At 37.0% G+C, this 25,937-nt stretch overlaps 1 protein-coding gene across 1 annotated transcript in view; it reads right to left on the bottom strand.

Moving 5' to 3' along the window:
- Positions 1–25,937, bottom strand: part of PDE3B (phosphodiesterase 3B) — an 81,957-nt gene that overhangs the window by 12,085 nt on the left and 43,935 nt on the right. Inside the window, exons 2-5 of the mRNA XM_054275446.1 lie at positions 6,079–6,129; positions 5,185–5,430; positions 2,600–2,745; positions 27–133 (exon numbers count right to left, since the gene is read on the bottom strand). Coding sequence (XP_054131421.1) covers positions 27–133; positions 2,600–2,745; positions 5,185–5,430; positions 6,079–6,129 — 550 coding nt within the window. The remainder of the gene's footprint in view (positions 1–26; positions 134–2,599; positions 2,746–5,184; positions 5,431–6,078; positions 6,130–25,937) is intronic.

Raw genomic sequence — 25,937 nt, 5'->3', positions numbered from 1 at the left:
TCACTGTACAAATGGCATGATCCTACCTGCTCGTCTGGGAGCCATGTGATGAGCCAAGGTCACAGAGGATGATCTTTGCTTTGGTATTGTCAGCAAGTTGGCACCAAAAGACCCATTTGAGTGAGATCCTTGGCTGAAAAGAAAACAGTAAGGATGGGTTTTTTCCTTTGTTTCTTATTTTCTCTTCCACTTTTATCAAATAAAATGCTTTTAAAATAGCTACACTGCCCTGTGACAGGTTCACCACCATTCAAGAAAAATACTACAAAGCTGTCGAATTCAAAACCAGCTAGAAAATACATGTCAATTACATGCAATAAACACTGCTGTGTCCTGATTGACAGCAACAAAAAACACATCCTAAAATGATGCAGTAAATATACTCAGATTATATGTGACAAGTTTTAGTTTCTAACATGCTACTTTCCTTGAATATTTGAAGCAGGCTGTTTCCTAACAGATTTGAAGATTGATCACTTTGGAAATACATAATTAAAATTATGAAATAATTCTGTGGTTTTTGAATAATTAAAACCTTACACAACCACATAAATTTTGCATATTCAATTAGGTGTTTTATTTATTATAAACTTAAAACTGAAGCTGGTTTTGACATCAAAGCGTTTTGCTTCCCTGGCCAAGTCCTTAAACTCGATTGCTCAATCCTGCCATCTGCTGTTCCAGGGACAAAATTTCACTCTGTGGTTTAAAATCATATTTCTAGGGAACAAAAATGTAATATGCAATTAAAATTAACTATAGTGTTTTCTTCAAAGTGAACATAGTTAATGTAAAACTATTTTTCTTCAGGAGGGGAAAATAGTATTTACCAAAACAGATATAATCTTTCTTAAGGGATGGCAAAAAAAATCCAATGCAGAAATAATACTTGATCTCCCATCACTAGTTTAAATACATGAATATGAAAAATGAGTTCAAGAACAAACATGGATTTATTCCTGTGTACCTCCAACTACAGGAAAGGGCCCAGTGGAGGCCATAAGATGATGAGGGATCTGAAGCATCTCCCATCTAAGGAGAGGCTGCAGGAGCTGGGCCTGGTTAGTTGAGAGAAGGCTGAGATGGGATCTCATCAATGTATATAAATATCTCAAAGGAGGGCTAAGATGATGTTGCCAGACTCTTTTCAGTGGTGCCCAGCAAGAGGAGGAGGAGCAATGGCCATAAACTAAAACATGAGAAGCTTCACCTCAACATGAGGAAGAACTTTACATTTCAAGTTTGTGTTTGAATGAGAAACCAAGTCCAAAATCTGCCTACAAATAAAACAGAAGTTCCCAAGAGCTGCTTTTGAATAGTAAGGAAAGTGAGGAAGCCCTCTGAAAATGTACACTGAGATTGCAGCAGGAGGGCTGAGTCTCAAATTGAAATCCCACAGTTGCTAAGGTTAAAGCAATTTCTCTGGTCCCTGGTTATTTCCAGTGGGGAGGTTCATCTATCTGGACACCAGCAACCAGGTCAGCATGAAAATATAATGTTTTAATGACTACTACTGCTTGTATTAGAATCTTCAATTGTAATTCATACACAAACCACAACTAAGTTTAACAATGTAAAAACTTAAAGATCATCTTTTATTCAAGGGAGAAAAAACACTGAAAGGGAGAAATTATTCAAGTGGTTCATTTTAATATTAAATATAATGCTGATAAGTAAATTCTTGGACATGTGTATATAAAGTCCCATCTACTACTAATAATTACCAGTTATCAGCATAACTCACATTTTCTTTTCTAAAAATGCATGTTTTACTTCGCTTATGACCTGTGTAGAACCATTTAAAGAAAAAAAACCAAACAAACCCAAACCAAGTAAAAAACACAAATAAACAGTCAAACAAAAAACCAAAACAAAGAAGCAAAGCCCACAAAACAAGAAAAGCAAAACCACACACATTTTTACAGATTTGAGAAATAAAGATGTACTCATTTATACATTTAAATAAAATTAAATGTGTGAATTTTCACTAATATACAACATTATACAAAAAGGAAAAAAATCCCATTCATCTTAATCCTAATTCAGAATGTTATCTTGATTCTGGAAATAAAACCTCTATTTGCACCATATTTACTAACAAGTAGAGAATAGATTACTACCTTAATTTATTTTGAAACTTGCTTGATGGAGAAATAATAAACCTTATAATGGAGGAATAATAAACATTGTAATACCTACAACAGTGGCTACAAACCACAAGAAAATTGTCTCACCTTTTTAATTATGCATGGGTATATGGAAGTTGGCAAGTGATACATATATTAAACAAAAAGAAGGAGGCAGTCAGACTCTAGTTAGAGACTAGTTTGTCTTGCAATCATGTATGCTGGACTTTTTTTTCATTTCCTACTCAAGTTTATATCAAGTTCTACTTACTATGACAGAGCACACTATTTAACCTCAGAACAACCTGATTTCCACTTAAGATCAACCTGAGTTACACAGCATAGTACATCATTAACTTTTCCAGTTTATGCTGGCAGAATTTGGAGCCTTAATTCACAGGACTTTACATCCAGTACTTCTGCTGCCAAGTTCCAGCATTATTATTGCCCTTAAAATGCTGTTCAGTGCTTACCTTGGTGTGTTATATTCCTGATGGGATCTCTTGCTAATGCTACTCCTTTCCCATCTGGATGATGTTGATTCCATAGATGACAAGCCAGAAACTCCTGAGGATCGTCTCAGCTGTGGGGTTGGCAGGCTGCTCCTGCTACTTAATCCCTGTTGAGTAATTCGACCGTGGTTAAAATCCATGCAAGTAAAACCAGATGTTAAAATTTTATTTATGGTTTGTAAGGGCTATTTATTGCTCATTTTTATAGCCAAACAGCTGATGTGGTACCTTACCACAGGTATGGTCTCTTACTCCAGGTGGGGGTCTCCCAAGGCCAGGAGATAAGAGATGTGCACACTCAGGGGTTTGCCTAGACAACTTTTACTTGCCTTAACTGTCAAATCTGTTAAAATCATGACTGTTAATAACAGCAGAAACTCACCCATCTGGAAAGCATTCTACTGTCATACACTGGGAGATCTGGGGACAGTTCTAGGGACAGTCCTGATGGAAGTGGAACCTGCTTCTGTTGCAGAGTAGCCTTGCAATGTTTTTTGTCTCTTTTTTTTTTTTTTCTGAATACTGGCCATTTCACACTTCCAAGAAACCCACAGGGAAGGGTCAGCATTAGATAAGCAGTTATGACTAGCCCAAGGTCTGAAGCCCAGTTTCATTCTTTTCCCTGTTTTTAATTCCTTTCCTATAGAGGGAGACAGGCAGCTCACCTCTGAATCATGGAATGGTCCATGTTGGAAGGGACATTAAAGATCCTGAAGTTCCACCCCACCATGCCATGGACAGGGACACCTTTCCCTAGACCAGATTGCTCACAGCCCCACCCAGTCTGGCCTAATACCCCATCTAACCCTGCCCTCTTTCAGTTTGAAGCCATTCCCCCTGTCCTGTCACTACATGCTTGTGCAAATTCCCTCTCCATCCTTCCTACAGGGCTCCCTTCACATACTGGAAGACCACAATTGGGTCAGCCCAAAGCCTTCTCTTCTCCAGGCTGAACAAACACAGTTCTCTCAAATATTCCTTGGAGGAGAGGTGCTTCAACCCTCTAATCAACCTGATGACCCCCTAATCAACTTGAAAATTATAACTGAACACACTTTGGAAGCCACTCAGGGAAGAGAAATAAAGATGTACATATCCACAGCAAAAAAATATGGAGAGACCTTTTGTATTCTAAGTCAGGGAAAGAGCGAATGGGAACTTTTCAAAATCATCCATTTTGAAGAAATACTTTGATAATATTTTCTTTTCTGTGTTTTAACCTGGAATTTTTCCTCATATATCTGTTTTTTAAAAGCAAAAGGAATCTTTCTCTTGCAGTAACATACATAGAGGGAAATATTTGGGCTTACTCTTAAACATACCAAAGCCAAAGAATTATTGAATGATTGCGGCAAGCGCTAGAAAACTTTCTATACAGGAAATCTCCAGAACTTGAGGAAAAAGATACTTTTTAGGAAGGAAAAAAAGAAAGCAGCTGCAAAAAACCATAATATTTCAACCTCACATATTCTTCATAACTGGTCTCCAGAAATGATTATTTTTCATTTCACACTGTTTTGACTAGCTATAAAGAAATTTTAAATATCAAGAAGTATGTCAATCCTTAGCAGCTTTTAAAGACATCCACAAAGAAAAACATGCTGAATGACTGTGATCCCTGCCCAACTGCAAGTATCCATGTGACATTCCAAGGAATTTCATACTGAAGTGGTTCTGCAGGATCTTCCACAGAGTAACCTGCAGACACTGAGTTTTTCCCCCAAAAAATATGGCTCCCAACAGACATTTCACAGGCTGAATCAGGCTCCACAATACTAAACCAACCAGATGATCAGTTTGGGCCAAGTTGCCCACTTCCTGGAAATGTAAACAACGACAGGGCATGTCCCAGAGCAGCCTCCACAACAAATAGCCTCAAGCTGTCAATACTGGGCTGGAATTATTAGCTCAGATGCTCTGCTGTTGAGTTTCTATATAATAAATTTTTTCCCCCCACATTCTTTAGCATTTCATGTAGTAACTACACTCTTGCTTTCACTTATTAACCCTGGGTAATAGAGAAGTGACAGTAGATTTTACACTGGTCTCATAAAGTGATTTGCTGAAGAAAAAAGAGTGGATACTTTTCCTCTTACATAGCTGATTTGCTTCTGTGTGATGGCTGGTTGGCTGTCCACAAGAGCAAATTTCTTGGGGAAAAAAGGTCAATGAAAAAACCACACTGACAGTAATGGCTAGATAAAGAATGCAGAAGAATCAAGAACAGTCCTGCTTGTCCCATATCATGAGACTATAACACCTTCAGTTTATATTTGCTGTTATTTTGCGGAATGTTGTGGTCAGGGTGCAGACCAGTGCTTGTACTGCCTACCCATCAACCGCTTGAATTTGCATTTTGGTACTTATCTCCACTTCAGTCAATGTGTTTTCACAGCTGCTCCCTTTTGACCTCAAACATTGTCCACAGGTACCCACTAGAGAACCTGCTATGCATACAGGAGCATTCCTTCTAGATGAATTTTCCTTTATCTATTTTTTTTTTTTAATTGCAACACACGCTCAAATGCAAATAAAAGCTGTTAGACCTTGAGCAGCTTCCGGTCTTTTTCAGCAGGATCCTCTATTTCAGGACAGGGGAAGCAGCCAGGAAAGGGAGTGAATGGGCTGGCCTTTGGCCTGCATGCTCCTGAGACAGCACCAATGAGGCTGTTAATGCTTCGAAGGGAGGAGACCACGTGTGGGGGCAGGCATGGGTCACTCAGGAGCTCCGTGAGCAGGTTCCGAGCCTCGTTCAGCACCGAGAGATCCGCTCCACTCCCACTGCCAGCGCTCTGCAACACATGGAAATGCTGAAAACCATTAGCATGCCAAAACACTTCATGCCATTCTTTGTTTCAAGTAAGTATCTTGTGCGTTGCAAATTTAGCAAAAATAAAATTTTTAAAAAATCAATGCAACACAATTTCTTTTAAAGAAAATATATATAGACATTCAGTCAGCAGTGTCTACACAATAAAAAGTAATCCACGATTCAACATTATCTTTCAGCTTCCTTTTCTCTATTTGAAATCTGTTGGCAATTTTTAAATCTCCACTTTCATTACTTCGTCTCAGCATTAAACTCACTATTCTTTCTCTTCCAACAATATCAACAAATTTTGGCAGTCAAACTGTTAGAGCCCCTTACAGAGGTACAATTTCCACAACCTCATAATTTTTATTAACCCTGACTCTACTGAAAGAAGTTAGAAAAAATTTATCCAAACAAAAGTGATTCATTTTAATTTTGCATAATTCTCTGAACAGGAACAAGAAGAGCTTACTACAATATAAGAGACAGAGGGAAAAAATAGGTAAATACAGCATCAACATAAGAACTGAAATTTGACAGTTTGAACAGTTTTGAAATCTGTACTCAAATCACATTTCACAAAAAAAAAAAAAAAAAAAAAAGACAAGTAAATTCATAATATACTGACCTGGTAATAGGGCTTGTACCATTGCTTCAAATCCCAATCCCAAAGTATCATCTGTAAAGATTAAAAAAAGGAGAAAAGAAAAGATTAATAAAAAGGTAATATGTAAATGGTAATTAACGGGTAAAGACAATTAGTAAAGGTGATGTGTTAATGTTGAAAAACAGCAGTGGCATAAATTTTGATTATGTGATGCAAAGGGAAATGTCTCCCCCTTTGTTGTTTCATATGTAATTTGGGCCATATTCTCAGTCAATGCTCTCGAGCAAAAGCTCTAAAGAAGAGTTTAAAGAAATTGCATGCAACAGAGACATTGTGATGACATAATAATATGGCCTTATTTCAATATTTCTGGATTGCTCATAAATCATTCAACATAGACATTAAATTCGATGGTGATGCTGCTTTCCTGCTCCTATTCACTTCAACATAAAGTAAATCTAGCCTAAAACCTCCAAAATATTTTTTCTTTCAGACCCATTCAAACAGAAGCATTTTTTGTAAATACAGCGAAGGAAACATTACATTAAATCATGTACTTTTAAAGGGGGCAAAAATCTCTCCAAAGAGGTTAAAAACTGGTATTTTTAAAAAGATTTTCTTGCAGGAGGTTTTGTTAGGCTTTGCTTGAACATGGCTACAAAGCCCCATGTTCTGAATAACCTCACTAAACCCACCAAACCCACAAAAGAACGTCAGCAACACAATCTGAAGATGCTATCAGCTTCAAATACGTCAACAGCACTCACTTAGTTTGTCTTTTATACTGACAAAAAATGAAAACAACATACAAGAAATGAAATTCAGATGTCTGTTCTGTTTCAAAAGCTTTCAGTCTTCATGACTTCTCGACAGATTCTAATTACTCTTTGATAAATTAATCCATTTGCAAAACGCGTATTCACAAATTAAACATAGCTTTTCACTCTTTTACATTGCTACAGAGCACAAATAACATGCCAATTCCTCACTTGGTAATTAATATTTTGCAATCCTGAAAGCTCTTCTGCTTATTTTTACAGGTGAGAACTAGGTATGTTTTGTGTTCCTCTGGCACTAACAGCATTTCCATGGAGAAAACACAACGTTCCAGTCTGGTGCTTGTCCAGAGGAAGGTGCAGAAAGCGTCAAAGAAGAACACAGGCGGGGACGTGTCAGCAGTGCCTGGGCAAGGGAGGCACTTAAAGGCTCTTTTTCTCCTCAGCCATCTTCACAGAGATGCCACTAAACTGTGTTTAAAGTTAACAGTTGACATCTGCTTGCTAGAAAAACTGAAGAGATTAATGATGAAGCATGTGCTTGAACTGGGAGTAAGTTGTGCTCTATCAGAAAATCATACTGGGTAATACTGGGTAAAGCAAGCAGATCAAAATCAAGAATTAAGAATTTAGGTATTTGAGTGTTTTGGGGGATTTTTTAAGTGAGTAATCTAGCTACCATGTCTTTTTCTTTTTTTTTTTTTTAACTGTTTGTCACTGACAAACAGTAAGATAATGACCAACATTCTGTGGCCATACCCATTTTGCCATGATGCATTTGGTTTCAGCAACATCTTGCCAGACTGGGTTGTTTCTTTTCATTTGTTTGTTTGTTTGTGTGGTTTCATTAAATTTTCTTCATTGTGAAGCATCTCTTTCTAGACTGACATTGCCTCACTGTATTGAACATCAGTAAATCTTTTGGTTTCATTCTGTCCCCGCACACAGAGACTGCATTAATCTGCTTCATTAACTTTTGCCTCAATCAGCAGCAGAGATCAGCTGTCCACATGGGTTTTGTTAGCTGTATTAGTAACCTTTGATACTAATGGGCCACAGAGTTGCGTCAGCTCACTCGTAATCGTGCAGCCTCCATTAGGGGACACAAAAGAGGTTTTCCTCTCAGAGAATTTTATTTTTCTTTTGAATATGTGGTATGTTAGCTGATTTTATTTGTTTGCTACAAATGAGCTAACAATAATAATAAAAAAACCTTAACTAACAAACAAAATACCAAACCAATAAACCTCTTGCTTACTCCAGAATGTTTCTGAACCAAATAATTTACTGCAACTCCTTTATCCATCCTTTAAACAACCTGTACTCATACACATGTTTACATAAGCTATGATTTTGGGGGTCAATCTTTGTGACTAAAAAGGTTCTAAACCTTCCTTTTTGTTTAAGACCTGCTATAATGAATAAATAGGTTCCAATGACCCATACTCATCCAGTAAACACAAGGCAGAAAAATCTTCCAATCTACTTTCAATGCAAATAATTGTCCGATACTTTAAATGACAGGGCATAACTTTATGCAGTTTTATTTAAATGAAAAAATTTCACAGCTTGGATTCATCACTGAAAATTTTCTGTTGTCATTGAGACCAGAAGATTTAAGCTTCTCCACTGATACCAATTTTACAGCAAAGAAAATAAAATCATTTTGAAATAAATAGAACTTCAGTTTACTTGTACTTTGCTATCAGATTTTTCTTTAATTCATTATCTATCACCACGAATTAGAAGCTATATCTCCTGAGAGAAGACAAGGCAGTATATTAACACAGCCAGCAGCTACCACAGCCTGTCACATTTGCAGGGGTCATTCAAAACTCTACACATCAAAGTAATTAAAACGAACTGATGAGAAGTTGAGGTACAAAGTAGGAATCTCTGCTGCTAAGCACGACTGGAAAAAAAATGCAGATCTCTATGAACAATGAATATTTTTCCATGATAAATCCAATTTGGTACATCTCTGCGCTAAGCAAATCCTCGCAGGTTAGTAGCAGTGAAAGGGGGGACACCTTTCCTTAGGTGCTTAGAAGGCACCACAAGATGGCACTCAAAATCCAGAAAGCCTCCCCCACAAAAACAGCTTCTGGAGAAAGTAGCAGAACACAGCACGATATTCCTTAACACACCTTCTGCAGAATTGCCAGGGCTTGAAAGACAAGCAGGGTGACGATTTTAAAGGTTAACAGGTGATAAATTCTGTTTCTCCGTTTAAAGAAGAATTTTCTCCTTTGCACCAAGAAAATCTTATTCTTTCTCCCACTACCTACCAGACTTAATTCAAGTAGCCTAACTCCTTGCATTGCAAGTTAAATCTGCAATACAAAACAAGCAGCATTTCTGGCATTATTTTTTCTTGAGAGCTTAGCAGTCTAAGTTTTATTTCATTACTGTGCATCAACAAATTTACAAAGTATTCCCAGAATCACACTAACCTTACAAACAGGAGCGAAAAGACACCCTTTATTTTGACCTACTGTGAACAGACCCAGAAACCTTAAAATAGGTCTTAGGCAGAGCCTCAGCAATTTCTGATTTTGCAACCATGAGACTTGTTGCAGAAAGATCTGTACTCTGTAATACTAAGATTTTGTAATCCATTGCACATAACGTTCTTCCCTCACCTCCTCCATCAAGAAACACCTTATCTAGGATGGACTTGAGTCATAAAAGTTCCAAGCTGCAACTTAGACCTCTGCTTAGTAACTCACACACTTTGGCTTTGAGCGTCCATGGTCGGTGGCAACATCACAGCAATCACATTGGAGCCCCTCTGAAAATCCAAATTCAGTGGGCTCTGATACTGCAAATGAACCTCTGAAAGGTGGCAAATCTACAGCCATTCCCACCAGAAATGTGTATAGGACATTACCAGTCAGATTGGAAGAGAAGTTCTCATTCCAAGCCCAGAGTCTCCCCAGTTAATCCAGAGAGCCATGAACACTCTTTCCTCGCTTTGTACAATTGCCTGACAAGCTGGTCAGGGGTTTGAAGGACAGCTTCAATAGAAAATAGCTTCAAATAGGAAAAAAAACCTAACCAAAACAAAAACCCACACATGCACCACACCTTGTTCTGTAACAGTCAGGGTCTGTATTACTTTCAACTATAATAATTGAATCTATTTAGTCTCTGAAACAAATTTCAATGTGGCTAAAAGAAGACAAGCCAGCTTAGAGACCCCCTTTAAGTACAAGTGACTTTTCCCTATTTGGCCATCATCAGCCAGCATAGGTCAAACTGAAACCTGTCACTCAAAACAGCCTAATAGCCTCAAGAGAATTAATTTGCATCTCTGAAAACAAGTTTTTAAAGGTTAAAAAAGTTGTTAAAGCTCAACAAATTCTCCCCAAAGTTGCTGTTCTGAACAATGAACACTGTATTCTGTACCATGGGTGTTCAGTCAGATCTTGGGAGATTTTAAATACCTGTCACTTAGAGGATATATGGAGTAAAAAAAAAAAAAAAAAAAAAAAAAAAGACAGTAGACATCAGGCCTGTTTTCTCAAACCATAAAAACAATATTTCCATGTACTTCAGAAGAGATCCCACGCTACTTGAACACAAGGATATCAACCTAAACATCACCAAAGCTTAAGGACAGCACTGTGGCAAAGCACACATCATTAGCAATATCAGAAGCATGTTAAAAAAAATAACAAGGTAATGGTAACAGAGGCCTTCCCTAAACCAGCTTCAAGCTGCAGCAGCAGCAGCAGCAAGGCAAAGCTACTTTTCACAAAATAAAAGGCTGTAAGTGCTCCTCTGAGAAGTTTATCGCCTAAGCAAACTAAAAACAGATGAGAAATGGGAGAAGACAATCAAGGCAAACCAGCAGGGCTTCAGGGGGTTTGTTGGGTTTTTAATTCCTGTTCCATAGGAAAGGTTATCTTTCCTGTGGCAGTGCACGCAGTGGTTCCAGGGCCAGGAATAGATGTGCCTTTCAGAAGAGTTGATGCCATGGAGGGTGGAGGCTTTTTGCATCTTCTTTATACAAATAATACAAGTCCATTTGTCTAAAGATCTGTTTGAGGAGCATTTTCAACTTCCAAAGGCTTAAGCATGCTAAAAGAGTATGGATTTTACTTTTGTCAAGCTATAAATGACTGAAGTTACGATAAAAGTGCACTAAGCATTTTTAAACCTTTTTAAAAAAAATTAATCTTAAAATATATTCGACTAGACAACTGTGCAATAATGTTTTCTTAATAATTTAACTTATAAAATACAAAATCACATCAGCTTAGTTACTCTAGAATTACTTGTTTGTGACACGTTATAGTAAGAACAATATTAATGCTTATGCAGAGATTAAAAATACACAGCTACAAAAAAAAATTTTGGAGCTTTAGAAATCTAAAAATAATTTTTAAAAGCTGAATAAAACCAACGACGTTCTCCTTTTCCCAAGCTGAAACGCTCACACTAAGGCCACACACATTGTTAAAATTTGTATCACTGCTATACAATTCCCTAAACCTAAAATAGCATTTCATTTCACTGCTGATACTTTTTAAAGCATACATTGGATCTCTTAATGCCCATAACAAAAAGAAAACTTGTCCTATTTGAGAACATCCGTTCCATTCCATGCTCCAAAATTATAATGGAGAAAAACGAGCACAAAATTGAGTTTCTACTACTGACTGAGTCTTTCATTGATCAAATATAAAGGATTCCTAGTTGCCAGTAGCATCTGTTTGACACCATTAGGCATTAGCTCCGTAAATAAGTATTTCCATAGCAACCAAGCATAGAATTAACTAAACAATGAAACCAACACCACAGCAACTTGATTCAGAAATCAACTCTGCAAAAAATCACCTCATTCAAAAGCCAAATTCTACAACAAGATAAGAAATAAATTTATTGCAAAATATGAAAAAGGTTGTGTTACGTACCCATTTCTTTTCATGATTGCCTTTCAAACAAGATTGATCCATTGCTTTTATTTCCAGATTAGTCTTTTGTAGCAGCTTACAATCAATTACCGTTTTTTATCCACGTAATTTAATAATGCAAAAAAAAACCCAGAGCATTTTACAATCTTGAAGCCTTAGGGGTCTTATTTATTATTAGAGGTCTTTTCCCCTCTCTGTAGAAAAGGTAGATGTTGAAAAAAAGTATGTTAATAAGTAGCTAAATTTTATACAGTACGAACTAAAGGTGATGCAACCAAAGAATGAGTCTCAAAGTAGAGACAGCATTATTTAGATAAAACAGACAACGTTCTGTTGTGAAATCCTGCAGGCCAAAACAGCAGCCACTTGCTGTGATCAAGACAAAATGCAGCCCTCAGTACCATACCCTGGGCATTTAGAATCATCATGGTATTTCTCCACTCCCTAAACCTTCCCATGAAAATAAACGGAAGAGGGGAAAAAAACCTACGGTATTTTTGGAACCCTAATACTTATCACTTCCTGACTCTATACACAATTTATTTATCCAAGGGTGTAAAATGGCCAATGTGTTGTGAAGTCTGCAGATAGCCACAATCTTTGAAGAGAAGCTGTGTGTGCTTTCATGGTTCTGAGGTTTGGACACATATCCTGACGGAAACAGTCACATCCCCTGTCCAACGACTCAGTTGTTGACTCTGCTGCACTCTCTTATGAAAGACATTACTTTTGCTTTTTTAAGAGCCCTAAAATCTTCCTTCAATGAAAAGAGATTCACTTCTTCTTAATTGCCTTAATTAACACTCTTCTGTACACTAAGTAGTACCTGCAATATATTTGGCTGGACACGTAAGAACAACACCGGATCATGCAGGTGTCTCGCCACCACAATGTTTCCAGCAGACTCCAAGTATCCTGATCTCCCTTTCAAATACAAATCTTTGACAAGAGCTGCACCTAAGTAAGCTTTAATAAGTCACTTTAAAGTTTTCACAAGCTTAGTTACTATTTTCAGTAGCTTTGCCCTCAGCACAGATACAAAAACAGAGCAAAAATGCTCCAGTGTATGCTAAAGCTTCAAAGAAGCCTTGAGCAAGCTCATTCTTACAGCTAATACTACTCCCTGCAAGCAGATTTTTTTTTTTTGTTTGGCTGGGGTTTTGTTTCTTTTTTTACATGTTTGTTTCATTTGGTTTTTTTTAAAAAGACATGCTACTTCTGCTTTTGTACCCAGGAGTATCAGCAGGACGGCGTCTACTTTGTCTGCTGTAGAAAGTTCTCAGTTCTTATTGCCTGTTTTAGTTGATCTGATCATCTTTTTTAGATATATTTTTTAAGATCTTTAAACGTTTCAAAAAGGTTCTAAAAGGTAGAAAGTTGAGGGGTTTTTTCTTATTATGTAGGTAATGAAAAAAAAAACCAACTGTCTAAAACCACACTTAGATCATTTCCTGTTCCTTCTAGGTTTTGTCAGACTTGCACGTCAGAGTAAAGGCCAACCAGTAATTTATGACAACTGGGGGAGGGAGGGCAGAGGGGGGGAAAAAAGCCTGCTATGTGCAGATCCTTTAATTGCCCATTATAAGCATTTTCCTTTGGAGCATGTGGTTCTAATCACCATCAAAGGAAAGCACTGGTGCTAGGTGGATTACTGCTCTGCTCCGGTGCTGTTGCTTTGGTGTTCTGGCATTCTACACCACTTTTACTGTCATCCAAAACCCAAAGCCCTTGTTTTTTTAAAGTGGTGTTTATTTTGCAGAAAGCAAGATCTAGAAATTGCTCCCCAAACATCCTTTTCCCATTTACCTATTGGCATTATTTTACAATTATACACAGTAAAAGCCTTTACTGCTGTGTTGACACACTGTTAATGCATCATGTTGGAACAGAGGGAACAACATCACATTTTATCTTCCTTCAATAGAAAGATGTGCAAAAATCTTATGCTGAAATATTTCACTGCATGCTGATGTATGCTTAATGCAGTAACTAGAAACACTAAGAAATGAACAAATTTCTCTTCTTATGACTTACATTTTTCAATCAATTGGTGTTTTTCCACCTATTACCCTGAAACACAGGTTTGAATCTTGGATTTTTTTCTTAACAGCAAAGAGAAACTATTCCATAGGAACACAAGTGGGTTTTGCAGAATTCAGCTGAAAAAGGGGGATACTGAATTTTTCACTCAGAATTTTCTCACAAATTTTCTCTTTAAAATCTTACACATATGTATAAAATTACTTATATTTTCCTCTCTCCCCACTCCCTCTCTAAAATAAGAAGCATAAAATTAAACTGTATAACTCATTTAGTGAAAAATTACCACAAATCTGAGAATGGTTAGCATCAAATGAATTAGACCAAATGATCATCTAGTTCAGTATCTTGTCATTAGCTAAGGATATTCTTAAGTAAACAGCAATAAAGCCCAAGAAGCCACATGTTACAACATATATTTCATGAATATTACAGAAGTCACAGCATTTTTCACCTTTGTCTTTCTCAGACCTAACATAATGTTCCAACATCTCACACAAAGGCATTTCAGAAGTTAAATGCAGATTTTGCAAAGTTCCCTTTCACTGTGGATCCGTTGCACAGTGAGGAAGCAAACAACCAGCAGCACTTTCATGCAGCTCATCCACTGAACAATTTGTTTTTGCAAAAGCTCCAAGTTGTTCTCCAGCTGACTTCAGGCACAAGACAAATTTTTTCAGACTATGAGGCTGCATTTTCATATCCCTCAGGCTACTTCAGGGACACAACACCTTCAGCAGAACAAACCTCTAAATCACTGAACACCGGCACTTTTCACTCAATTCTGTTAATTGCCATCTTAGGGGGTTTTTTTTGGCAAAATTGCCGCAGGGTACAGGCTTGACACAAATGAGTGTTGTTTTCTTTCAATGACTTGAGGATGACCCAAAAAGAAATATTAGAGGGACTGGAGTTAGAGAAGTAAGCTGAAAGAAACTGGTCAAGATGCCAAAGAAGATATTATGTCATAAAGGAAAGCAAATATTGCTGCAGTGCTTTGGTTGGAAGTTATACACTGGGGCTGAACTGACTCCATCCTCAGTTGCTGAAGCTAAAGACTTAAAAGCAATAATTTAAAGCCAGATGAGAATATAATTATGAGGCTGATTACAAGAGCAAATACGTTAGTGAAAGTTAAATCAGTATTAAGAAAATTTATCTTAATGGACAAGTTTTTGGTTGAAGTGCCAGGAAATACAAGATGATATCTCTTCGGGGGAGAAAAATATTGAAACTCTGAAGAATGTAATACAGATTGCTCTCAGTAAGAGAGGGGAATGCAAATTGCTGCATTCTACAGAAAGTGCCAATTTACTTTTCTCTAATGTATTCATGGTAAGTAGTACTTTAGTTGGCAGCTTCGTAAGCAGCTGAGAAAAGAATCAAATGACAGCAGATTTGAAAAAAAAGCAGATTCCTTTTCCCCACATAGTAACACTGTGATGCTGTTCTAAATGAAAAAAACCAACAAGGATGCCTTCCCACTTGTTGTAGCATTAGGTGATGACTAACTTAAACAAAATGACTTGGGAAGATCCACTTTGTGCCCAAAATGCAAATCTTGCATACATATTTGTTTATCTACATGTGCAAAGTGAACAAAGGAATTACCACCACCAGTATGGAGAGTCACAAACATCGTTGCACCTTGCCTCATGATCAATTCATCAAAGAAAATATGCAGTCAGACTGCTCTGGTAGTGGCTACCATTGACTAATATGGTGAAAGAGTTCTCTGTGAAAACACTGAAGGCTCAGATTTCAGCTAAAAGAGGGAAAAAGATTCCCAACCAGCCTCAAACTCCAGAAGTCATTGTGAAATACTGTGGGTTTAATAAGGTTTAGTAGCACATCCTTCTTAACATGATCCCCTTTATGTAGGTGTGAACTGAATTTCACATTCTGCTAATGTGGTAACTAAAGGTCCCTTCCACAATCATCATTTCCTAAATCAGATGTTCTTTTTTTCACTGGCTTTTCACATATTATGTTCCATTCTGCTGTTTCAACTATCACAGGACTCTCACACACTTAAAGACACAACTGTGCAACCTACTGAACACAAAGGTAGTAGAAAATTGCATCCAAAAGCCTATTTCCATTCCATTGTTTTGATTTACTCTCTAAGCTACTTTGCTACCCTCTTAGTAGAGCACAAGTTACAGTTACCTACAGCATTCTTATTGCAAAGGTTTCTAAGTACCATCAAGTCAAAGCCTAGCACAAAAAAACAGGGGAAAAAAATTTATGCTGACTTGTTCCCTAGTTTTGTTTCTATGTTTTCCCACATTTTTGATGAGTGAAATCCTAATCCAACCTCTCCTGCACTAAAAGAAAATATTTTTTTTAAATCAAACTTTTGTTTCTATAACATATCTTACTTAGGATTTTGATGAGTAAAATCATTACCCAAACCTCCCACTCCCCTCCAAAAGAATAAACTTCTTATAAATGCCCAGACTCAACAAAATCTTTTTTTTCCTTTCATTTTGGTAGCAAGACTCAGATGGAGAAACTAATATGAAAGAAAGAGGTCAAGATGGGTCAAGTGTCTTTCAGTGCCTGTAAGATAATAAGGACAGCTTGCCAGTTTTCCCTATACAAGCAGAAAAGCATTGGAATCTTCTTTTAAACTGCAAGACAATTTTAGCAAAATCATCACAATAGTGAAAGTTACATAAACATCTACAGAGAACAACATTGGCAGTGAGAATATAATTTGCCATTTGGGACAAGTATTACTTACAATAAAGTTGCAGTGTAGCATGCCCAATAAATCCATCAAATTTTATAAATCCATGCAATGAACTTGTCCTTGGGGAACAACACTAATTTTTTTGTTTCTCAGCCTTTTTTTAACAGTGTTTAATGTGTTTGCTATGAAATCTCTTTCAGACTGGGTTTTCAAAATAGTTACTTATAAGACAAACCTAAAAGAAAGAAGCTTACACTCATCTGTGACTAATTCTATGTTCTTATCAACAAATTCATCTCTCAACCAGCATCTCATAGAACTTGCATATGTTTTATTTTCTGTAAAGCAGAAAAGGGGAAAATACCAAGAATTTTAACCATAGAAAAACAATGGGATGCCAAGACTCCCAGCATTATCTGACTAGAAAAATACTGTCCCAGTGAGAAAAGCAGGAAAGCTTTGACAAAACTTATCAGACTATATTAATTTGCCATTCTATAAAAAAAAAGTCCCCAAAACCTCATAATCTTTATTAAAAAGGCAAATATTTATATAGCTTGGGGGTTTTTAACCAAAAGCTATGCACCTCATGATTTATAAAAAAATGTTTCTTCCAATTCAGGAATTATAATTTTACTCTGAAATTAATACACATAAAAATATAATGTGCAGCATTTCATTATTTAATTTAAACTGATATGAAGCAATTAGAATTTTTTCTCTATTTGAGTGTCTTTAACATATGAGTTTACTTATGACATCCAAAATATGTATTTTAATCAAATACTCTTGCAAAGCACATACTAATTAAAGTAGGAGAATGTCTGGACAAAACAAATATTCAGGTATTTAGTCATTCATATAAGATAAGATTTTATTGTAGGAACCTTCAAAGGAATAAAGTCTGTACATTGTGTTAAAATCAATCACAAACTATGTCTTGTACCATAGGATCAGAAAATGACAGCTACACCACCAGCTTTTAAAATGATACAGAAAAATGTGAGGAAAATGTCAGAAAATTTGGATAGAAATTGGGGGATGAGATAGGGACAGAACCCTACAAAATTAATTTATAGCTACACCATGTAAATGTAATATTGACAAAATTAGTAGGATTTTCTTCACTAATACCTTGCCAAACACATCTACTGGACTTTTTGAAACAGATTGCACACACCAATAAAAGTGGACCTGCCAGTCAGTGTGCTTTGATTTAAAAACCAAACACAAGCAAAACACAATGAACAATTTTGATATGGTGGGCCTTTAGTGATCCTGAAGAAATTACATTTACATGGGAAGAAAGGAATGGCTCTCCTCAGGATGAGTGATTTGTTAACACATAAAAAATAAAGAATGAGAGTAGAATGGTCACAAAAAATAAAAATTAAAAAAAAATATCAATAGGTACTTCCTCAAAGATTCAAGCTGGGATCTATCCTAATCAAGATTTAAGGAGCAAAGAGAAAAGAATTTAAAGAGCAATAGATGTCTAGAGTGTCAACATGCATTGACAACACAAAATTCCTGAGGATATTCAGAGTTGACTGTGAGAAAACAGCAACAGGCCTTAATATAGTGATTAAATAGGAACAAAACATCACTGAAATTCCGCACTAATGAGTAAATGCTGAGAAAAAAAATAATTTTAAAATATTTATATAGAAAGTTGGGGTTTTATTATAACAATAACAACCAGAAAAACATCTTGGAGTCAATTGCTTCAGCCCAATTCTCAAAGATGCTAAATGAAATATTAGAAAAGGAACATCAAACAATACAGACAAAACAACGTCACTGCATAGATCTGAGCAACACCCACAGTCCAAACTGCAGAGAGACAGAAGTACTGAAGAAATAAAAAAGGGCAGGCTAATGAGAGAAATCAAAGGGATGGAGCAGCTTCTACTGTGAGGAGCTGCACAGGCTGTGAGACTGGGATCCCTCAAGCGTGAGGAAAACAGGGATTATTACAATGCCCTGTAGTTACCAGTGACATGGAATGGTTGGTCTGTGCTGTTCGCAGGCTCTAGAACAGGGGCCATGTAATTAGACCATCTGGCAGCAGGCTTAAAACATGCCTAAGCAGGTATTTCACACACACTACATAAATAAATTATTGCAGTAATTGCTGCTGGTTTTTACAGGAAAAAAAATGTAACCAAAGATGTTAAAAAACTTCACACAGACTCATGGCTACTCACCACAGCCCAGATGTATCCTCTAGCTAAGGATGACAAAACATGGCAGAGAACCCCAGAAGGGAAAGAGCCACTTCTGAAAGAAATGTCACTACTGACTATTGCTAAAGATAAAAAGCCTGGGCTTGATATTATCTCCAATTAATGTAAAGAAATTAATTACAAAAATGGGCTCATCTTAGAAATCTTCCTAGTTGCATGAAACTGTAAAGTTCTTCATATCCTTGGGAAGTTTCCTAATGAGGCTTATAGAATTGCTCCTCTCATCTATTTCTGTCTGAAATAGACGTCTCCAGCATCTTCCTGTAAATCTCACAGAATTATTCAGGTTGGAAGGGACCTCTGGAGATGGTCCAGTCCTACGCCCCTGCCAAGGCAGAGTCACAGGAGCAGTGACACAGGAACACATTCAGGTGGGTTTGAATGTCTCCAGAGAGGGAGACCCCACGAACTCCCTGGAACAGCTGTTCCAGTGCTCTCCCCCCTCATTGTAAAGTTCTTCATTTTGATGTGCAACTTCTTGTGCTTCAGTTTGTGGCCATTGCAACTTGTTCTGTCCCGGGGCACCACCAAAAGAGTCTGGCACCATCCTCTTGACATCCACCTCAGAGATAATTGCATGCATTAACGTGATCCCCTCTCAGTATTCTCCTCTCTTGACTAAATAGGCACAGCATTCTTCCTCCACTCTTGCAGTTTGGAATATTCTTTCCTTCTCCCCACCCAAGGTGCTGCCAAGGGCAGCAGCAGTCTCCTGCTTCACCCAGAGAGTTCCACATGACCCACTCATTCACTTTAAAAGAAATATACTTTTATAAAATAGATATTATCCACCTGATTTGTTTCCTTATTATATCCACCATATTATGGCTCAGATATTACTTAATCAATTGGCTCCTTTTGCAGAATAAATGACATTAATGATCTAGCCCTCCTCCAGCAATAACTAAGTTTGTGGCTTCTTCAAAACTTAAATACACAACAGATCAAACAGCTTGGGAAAGCCTAATTGCATTCCTTTTCAGGCTGTCTGTATTTTTATATACACATATGCATATACATCTGTCTGTGTACACATGTATATACACACAAACTCTACAGAAAAGGGTCTATAAAGCATCCAATCACATTATAAAAGCTCTTTAAAACATATCATTGCACTAACAGTATTATCACCTCTGCCATGCTAGAGCATCAGCAAACAAAGGAACAAATGAAGAAACATTAAAACGTCACCTTGCATAATGGTGAGAAAACACATGGAAAAAGTAAGCTACAGAACTTTTGCTTTTTCATGCAATGCATCTCATCTCCTATTTTTCATTACACTTTCAAAATGTGAACATCTGGCAGGCAACTAAAAATAATCAGGAAGGTTCAATAGAGACAAATAGGGGGAAGAGCAGCACTTGCAGCAGAGATCTCAAGTAACAAAATGCAGCACCAAATATTAAACACAAAACTGAACCAAGTGCAGACAGCAAGGGAATAGAGCTGAGAATTTGCTTACAATGGTACTGAACTAACCAAACACATTGATCAATCTGTTATCACACATCCAATTAGATTCTAATTTTGGAGATCAAAGGAAACTGCAAGTCTAATCCGAAGATGACAGGCACTGTCACAACTGTAACTATAACTGCTGTAAAAGGCACAGGGCACACATCTCTGAACATCATCACTGAGCAGCTTAAAAGGGCCTAAATTCAGAAAATGTGTGTAAGAATTCTTGAGGAGATTATCACTTTCCTTAAAACTAGCTAGAGACCTTCAGAAGCAGCATTTGAAATTTGAATGTGTTCATTATAATTACATTTCTAAATGAGAACAAGTTTAGTTTTTTCCCCATTCTTCATCCTCTAATAATTTTACTATTACTGATTGGAAATAAATTAGATGAGCAACAAAAGGAGAAAAGGAGGGCAAAACAGAAATAAGAGAAGTATTATTGCGAGATCCTAAATTACTATTCCTTAACTCACTATTTTCTTTCAGAAGGATTATTTAATATTTTTCAAGTATTTTACTTCTCAGATTTTCATACAAAGATCTGCTCTATTTACACAAACACTTATTTTTTAATTTGATGGTAGTGGCTGATGATCACATAATCCATAAGAAAGAAGAGAAAAATAAAAACTGTATGTAGAAAAAGTTCTATTTATGCTAATGAAATTGGAAAGAAAAGTCTCAAAAAAATCACTGACATAATTTTATACACCATAGACACCATTAAATAAAGACATTTTGCAGACAAAAAGTTAAAATTAGGCAGCCATAAACTCAGAAAAGTAAAAACAGATGGAAAAAAATCTTGTCTGAAATATATTGAAAACATAATTATTTATTCTATGGTACCTTTTTTCCTTTCCTTCTTTTTTTTTTAATCCTTTCTTTTCAATCTGCCTTTTTGTGCTGCCTAACTTCTTGTATTTGTTTCTGCCAAGGACAGTGAGCTGGCCAATAAGGGCAATTAGATCAGCAAGACATCACATAATTGCCATGGATTTTGACCCAAATATCATTCAGGAGGAAGCTGATGGGAAAAACAAAACAAAACAACCAAAACTCTCTCAAATTTTGAGGAAGACAGACTTCATAAAAAAGAAACAAAAAGTAAACAAACAAAAAACCCCAAAGCTAATTCACCTGAAAATTACCCACTACATTTTCTGCTTCTTTTTTTGTTCCTGCTTTCATAGTTTTACAACAAAACCCCATTAGAGTTTGCCCTTATTTCAACCCCTTCTCTCCATCAGGCCATTAGGATTTCAATCATTCCAGGCCCATAAGGGCAGTGGTTCTTTCTTGGTCAGAGAACACAGTTACCGTGGAATCACAGAACATCCTAAATTGGAAAGGACCCACCAGGATCAGAGTCCAGTTCCTGGCCCTGCACAGGACACCCCAGAGTCACACCCTGTGCCTGAGAGAATTGTCCAAAAGCTTCTTGAGCTCTGTCAGGCTGTGAGCACTGCCCTGGGGAGCTGTCCCAGTGCCCAAACACTCTCTGGGTGAAATCAAACCTTTTCCAGATTCCCAGCCTAAATGTCCCCTGGCAGAGTTTCAGGCCATTCCCTGGGGTGCTGTCACTGGTCACCCCAGAGGAGAGATCAGTGCCTGCTCCTGTGCTTGCCCTCGTGAGGAAGCTGCAGATTTCAACAAGGTCTGCCCTGTCTCCTCTTCTCTGTTACACAGTTATCAGTCAGAAATGCTCATTAAAGACCCATTACTAATTCCAGGTTAAATTGGACAGGGAGAACACCCTTCTTCCTTTGGAGCTCTGTGCTGGCAGATGCCTCTGCTCCCTTGTGCTTCAATTATGCCACTGATTGCTGAAAGTATCTTTTAACACTGAGGAAAAGCAGTCACAGCAGCTTTAACAGCAGATGACAAAGCAGGATACACAAACAGTTATGAAATATTAAGCCCAGAGGGACTCATTTTATTCTTTAATTACATAAAACAGAGCAGAACACAGTAATTTCTGCACCCATCCCATAAGTACTAATTTCTTTGCTTTAGAACCTATTTTTAATGGGAATGTCTGGGTCTTATCACAGAAGTTAATTTTAGTTGAAAGAGAGAATGTGTGAATGAATGCTTTAAATATTTACTCCAGATTATGTCACATGCAGCATTATTGCACTAAATCACCTCACCTCTCCAGATTACATGGGAGCACAGAAAACTCATCCTCCAAAAATTAATGATATTTTAAAAACTAATTCTGTGTTGAACAATTACAACAAGAAAGAGTTTATATCTCTCTTCAGATTCCAACCTCCTACAGTATCTTTTGCATGTCAAAGGAGGAGTCCTATGTCAAGTTCAGCAGAGCAGGAAGATCACTGTTACACTTCAGCTCTTCCTCTCAGACTCAAAATAAACAAATCTTGCATTTCAAGACCATCACAAATACTGGGGGGCTGAGGGATCAACATCTGCCATAACCACAAAACCTAAACTATTTAAATGCCTTAACAACTAAAAAGGAATTTATAAAAAACATCATGATAAAGACAGACAGACTTTGGTTCCGTGGGCAGTTTGTAATCAGAACTGCTCCCAAGTGCTTCACAGTCAGGCAGGAAAACACAGATTTAACAGCAGTCCATGTATAAAGGCAGACTGGACTAATGTTACAGATCAAAAGCTCTGACAGAACTCAACTTAAAAGAATTGCTTCCTCAAGGAAGAAATAAGCACTATTTTCTCCAAGATAAATTTGGTTAGAGACCGATTCTTTCTCAGAATATATTTCCCCCACATTTATAGAAGGTCCTAACTGAGCCTGAAGTAGATTTATAAAACTTCCTAACTTGCCACCAGAGCATGAAAGTTTAGGACTTCACTGGAGGAAATTATTGATGTTTCCCAAAAAATCCTTTCATTCCTGGGGACAAGCCCAAATCAAATATCACATTTCTCAAACACAAGCCTAATTGCAAAGGTGTACACAAAGACATCCAACTCAGAAGCAGCCTCCATAATAAATGTGGTTCTAAGGCATGGTTAAGTGTAAATGAGAATCTTTGAGGCACAAACTAGAGAAGAAAAAAAGCAATTTGTTTAAACAGATGTTACAGTTTGGGAACAAAAGACTAATCAGACAGCAAAAGTAGTAAGTTGCTCAAACTTAAAATTGGTGTGCAGTTTTAAGAAATGGTTAATGGTTAGGATGAAATTTTTAGAATTAGCATGGTTTATGGCAGTGAAAAGACACACAGAAAGGCAAGGTTTGTTTGAGTGCCCATGGGTCCTGAGAGGGGAAGAATTTTTCCAGTCTCCAAAGCAGTAGTATGTGTACACCTATGGAATTGAACAATGGATGAAGAAGCACGATAACGGAATTCTTAACTAGAAGGAAGATGCACAAGTCTCATGCTACTCTTTAGAAGGAGTTTTCTAGGATTCTGGCTATAAAACTTCTACCTGTGAGCATGAACTCCAGGAGAAAAATGTTGCAAAAATTTGAGTAGACCATTGAAGCTTTCCTATTGTATGCTATTCCATTTCTTTTCTTGCTGCAGCCCTTACTGCATGCTCTTACTCTCATTATATAAAGACTATTTCCTCTTTCTCATATAACTTTTTTTTCCACCACCTTCTTTCACATAGCATCAACAATGGTCTTTTAGTATAATTTAACATTTTCATGCAGCTTATATTGTAGTGTGTGCACTGTCCTATGATTCTTTAAAAAAAATTCTTGTTAAAAAATAGACACGATTGTAAAACGTGCTATTTAGACACTTCCAAAGAAATTTAGCAGGGTGTGCAAATCCCACTTTGAAATATCATCTCATCAGGTTTGCTCTCACAGAATAGTTTGAAAAAAGTAGCAATGCCCTAATTTATGGGTGCTTCTCTCACCAGCCATCTGCCTCAAGCAAAACAGCTGCTGTGATGCAAGCTGGGAAAGTGGCCAACCTGGCTCACGTGCAACTATATACCCAATAGAGCAATTAATAAGTCACAAAACAGTGCCCAATTATGCAAGAATTTCTGAATCTTGGGGCTCAGAACAGGGTTGAGAGAGCATGAGACAGCCTGAAGGAACTCTCAGCATTCAACTGCACTGGATGGATCCTCCAGCACCACCTGATCTTCCCTTCCTAGTAGGTTTCTTCAAAAAAAATGAACCCAGATGCCAATATTTAAATTGCAGGAAATATCTTAAATAATTGCTTAAGCCCCAAGACTCACATAATGCTACTTTTCATTTAAAAAGCACAGGGTACTTATTCATGAAAAATGAATCAATAATGATTTACACAAGTGACATTATTCTACCCTACTTATCCAAGCAAATTAGAACATTTTTTCTATTGTCTTCTTCCAAATATCACCATCTGAGTTTTGTGTATTTTGTTTTAAAAAGAATTAATAATTTAAAATTTAATAAAGAAATCCTCTCCAGACATGAACTGAAATGCAGCCAGGGTTATTTTTTTGGCAGGTAGAAAGCAAGATTCAAGCTGAGCACATCTGAGGAAGTTTTGATAGTTGTGTCATTTCAAATTAATTTTTTAATGCTCTTTTGTTCACAGCAAGTTTCACTAATTGTAAAAATATAAGAAAATTAAGGTCTACACATGTTTCAGTCTCTGGGGCTTTCATCAGGAAGAAATCAGGCTATGTTAGAGCTAAAAAGATTAGTCTACACTTTGTGTTTTGTCAGATTAACTGGAGGAGCTGTGTATTATGAGACTGTCTCCAGGTTTATTAAAAAGAACACAGACTGATCCATATGCATAATATAAAAATCAAACCAGAAATGTCATTAAAGATGTAAATATGCCTTGCTTGGTAGCAGTTTCCTGTTTTGTTTCCTGACATATGAGGGATACTCGTTTGTCAAACTATTGTTACAGTACCATTTCTTGGCCAGCATCACTGCAAAAGGAGATGGTCTAAAGGGAAGAATACAACTATACCTCTGTTACAAGCCCTATCCCAACATTACTTCCCCAAATAACAGTATAAATTATATTAGTTTCAAATGTAGACAAACTGAGAAGATGCCTAAATCTCTCCTACTTTCTCTCTCTCCCCTGCAAAACAAATTAAATTAATTGTAAAACATAGCAATTTGTTTACACTTGTGCAAAAATCAAAAATTATCCATCACATTTATTTAAATAGAGCATTAGAAATTCATAAGATCAAAATCAATATGGCAGATTTTAGCTCCAAAATTGTAAGCATCTTCTAAGAGGTACATAACAGTCCCATGCTTGCTCAACCAAGCTACTTGGTTCAACAGGACACTTTTAGAGTAGACAGGGAGCAGCTGGAGGAAGACAGAACCATAAAGAACTTCACCTCTTAAGGAAACCCCTGGATAAAAATGCAACAGGGAAACACCTGCTTGATTAACTGACACTTGCAATGAAGTTAAAGATTTACTGAAAGGAGCTCTGTTCCTTGCAGTTTTAGCAAATCTCTTGGAAAGGTCTCACGTCAAGGGAGAAAATTAAGAATCCAAAATTCAAGACTGATGTCTCAGAAGTCATGGAATAAAATATTGCATGGAAAAAGAGCAAAGGGGGACAGTCAAAAACAATATAACAAAACATTGAAATGAAATTAAGACTGCCATGCATTCACAATGTTTGTGAGGTCTTTCTCCCACAGTAACCTCTATCTAGTAGGGCACAGACAGGATCTTGCCATGAAATCATTAATACCTGCAATCCCAAAACTTAAAGGAACTGGATCATAAGTCAAATATCTACCC

Source organism: Melozone crissalis, unplaced genomic scaffold (assembly GCF_028551555.1).
Source record: "Melozone crissalis strain CALT ecotype California unplaced genomic scaffold, PUWL_Pcris_2 ptg000018l_1, whole genome shotgun sequence".
Taxonomy (NCBI): Eukaryota; Metazoa; Chordata; class Aves; order Passeriformes; family Passerellidae; genus Melozone; species Melozone crissalis.
The sequence above is the reverse complement of the archived record's forward strand: the minus strand, read 5'-3'. Positions and strand labels throughout refer to the sequence as shown.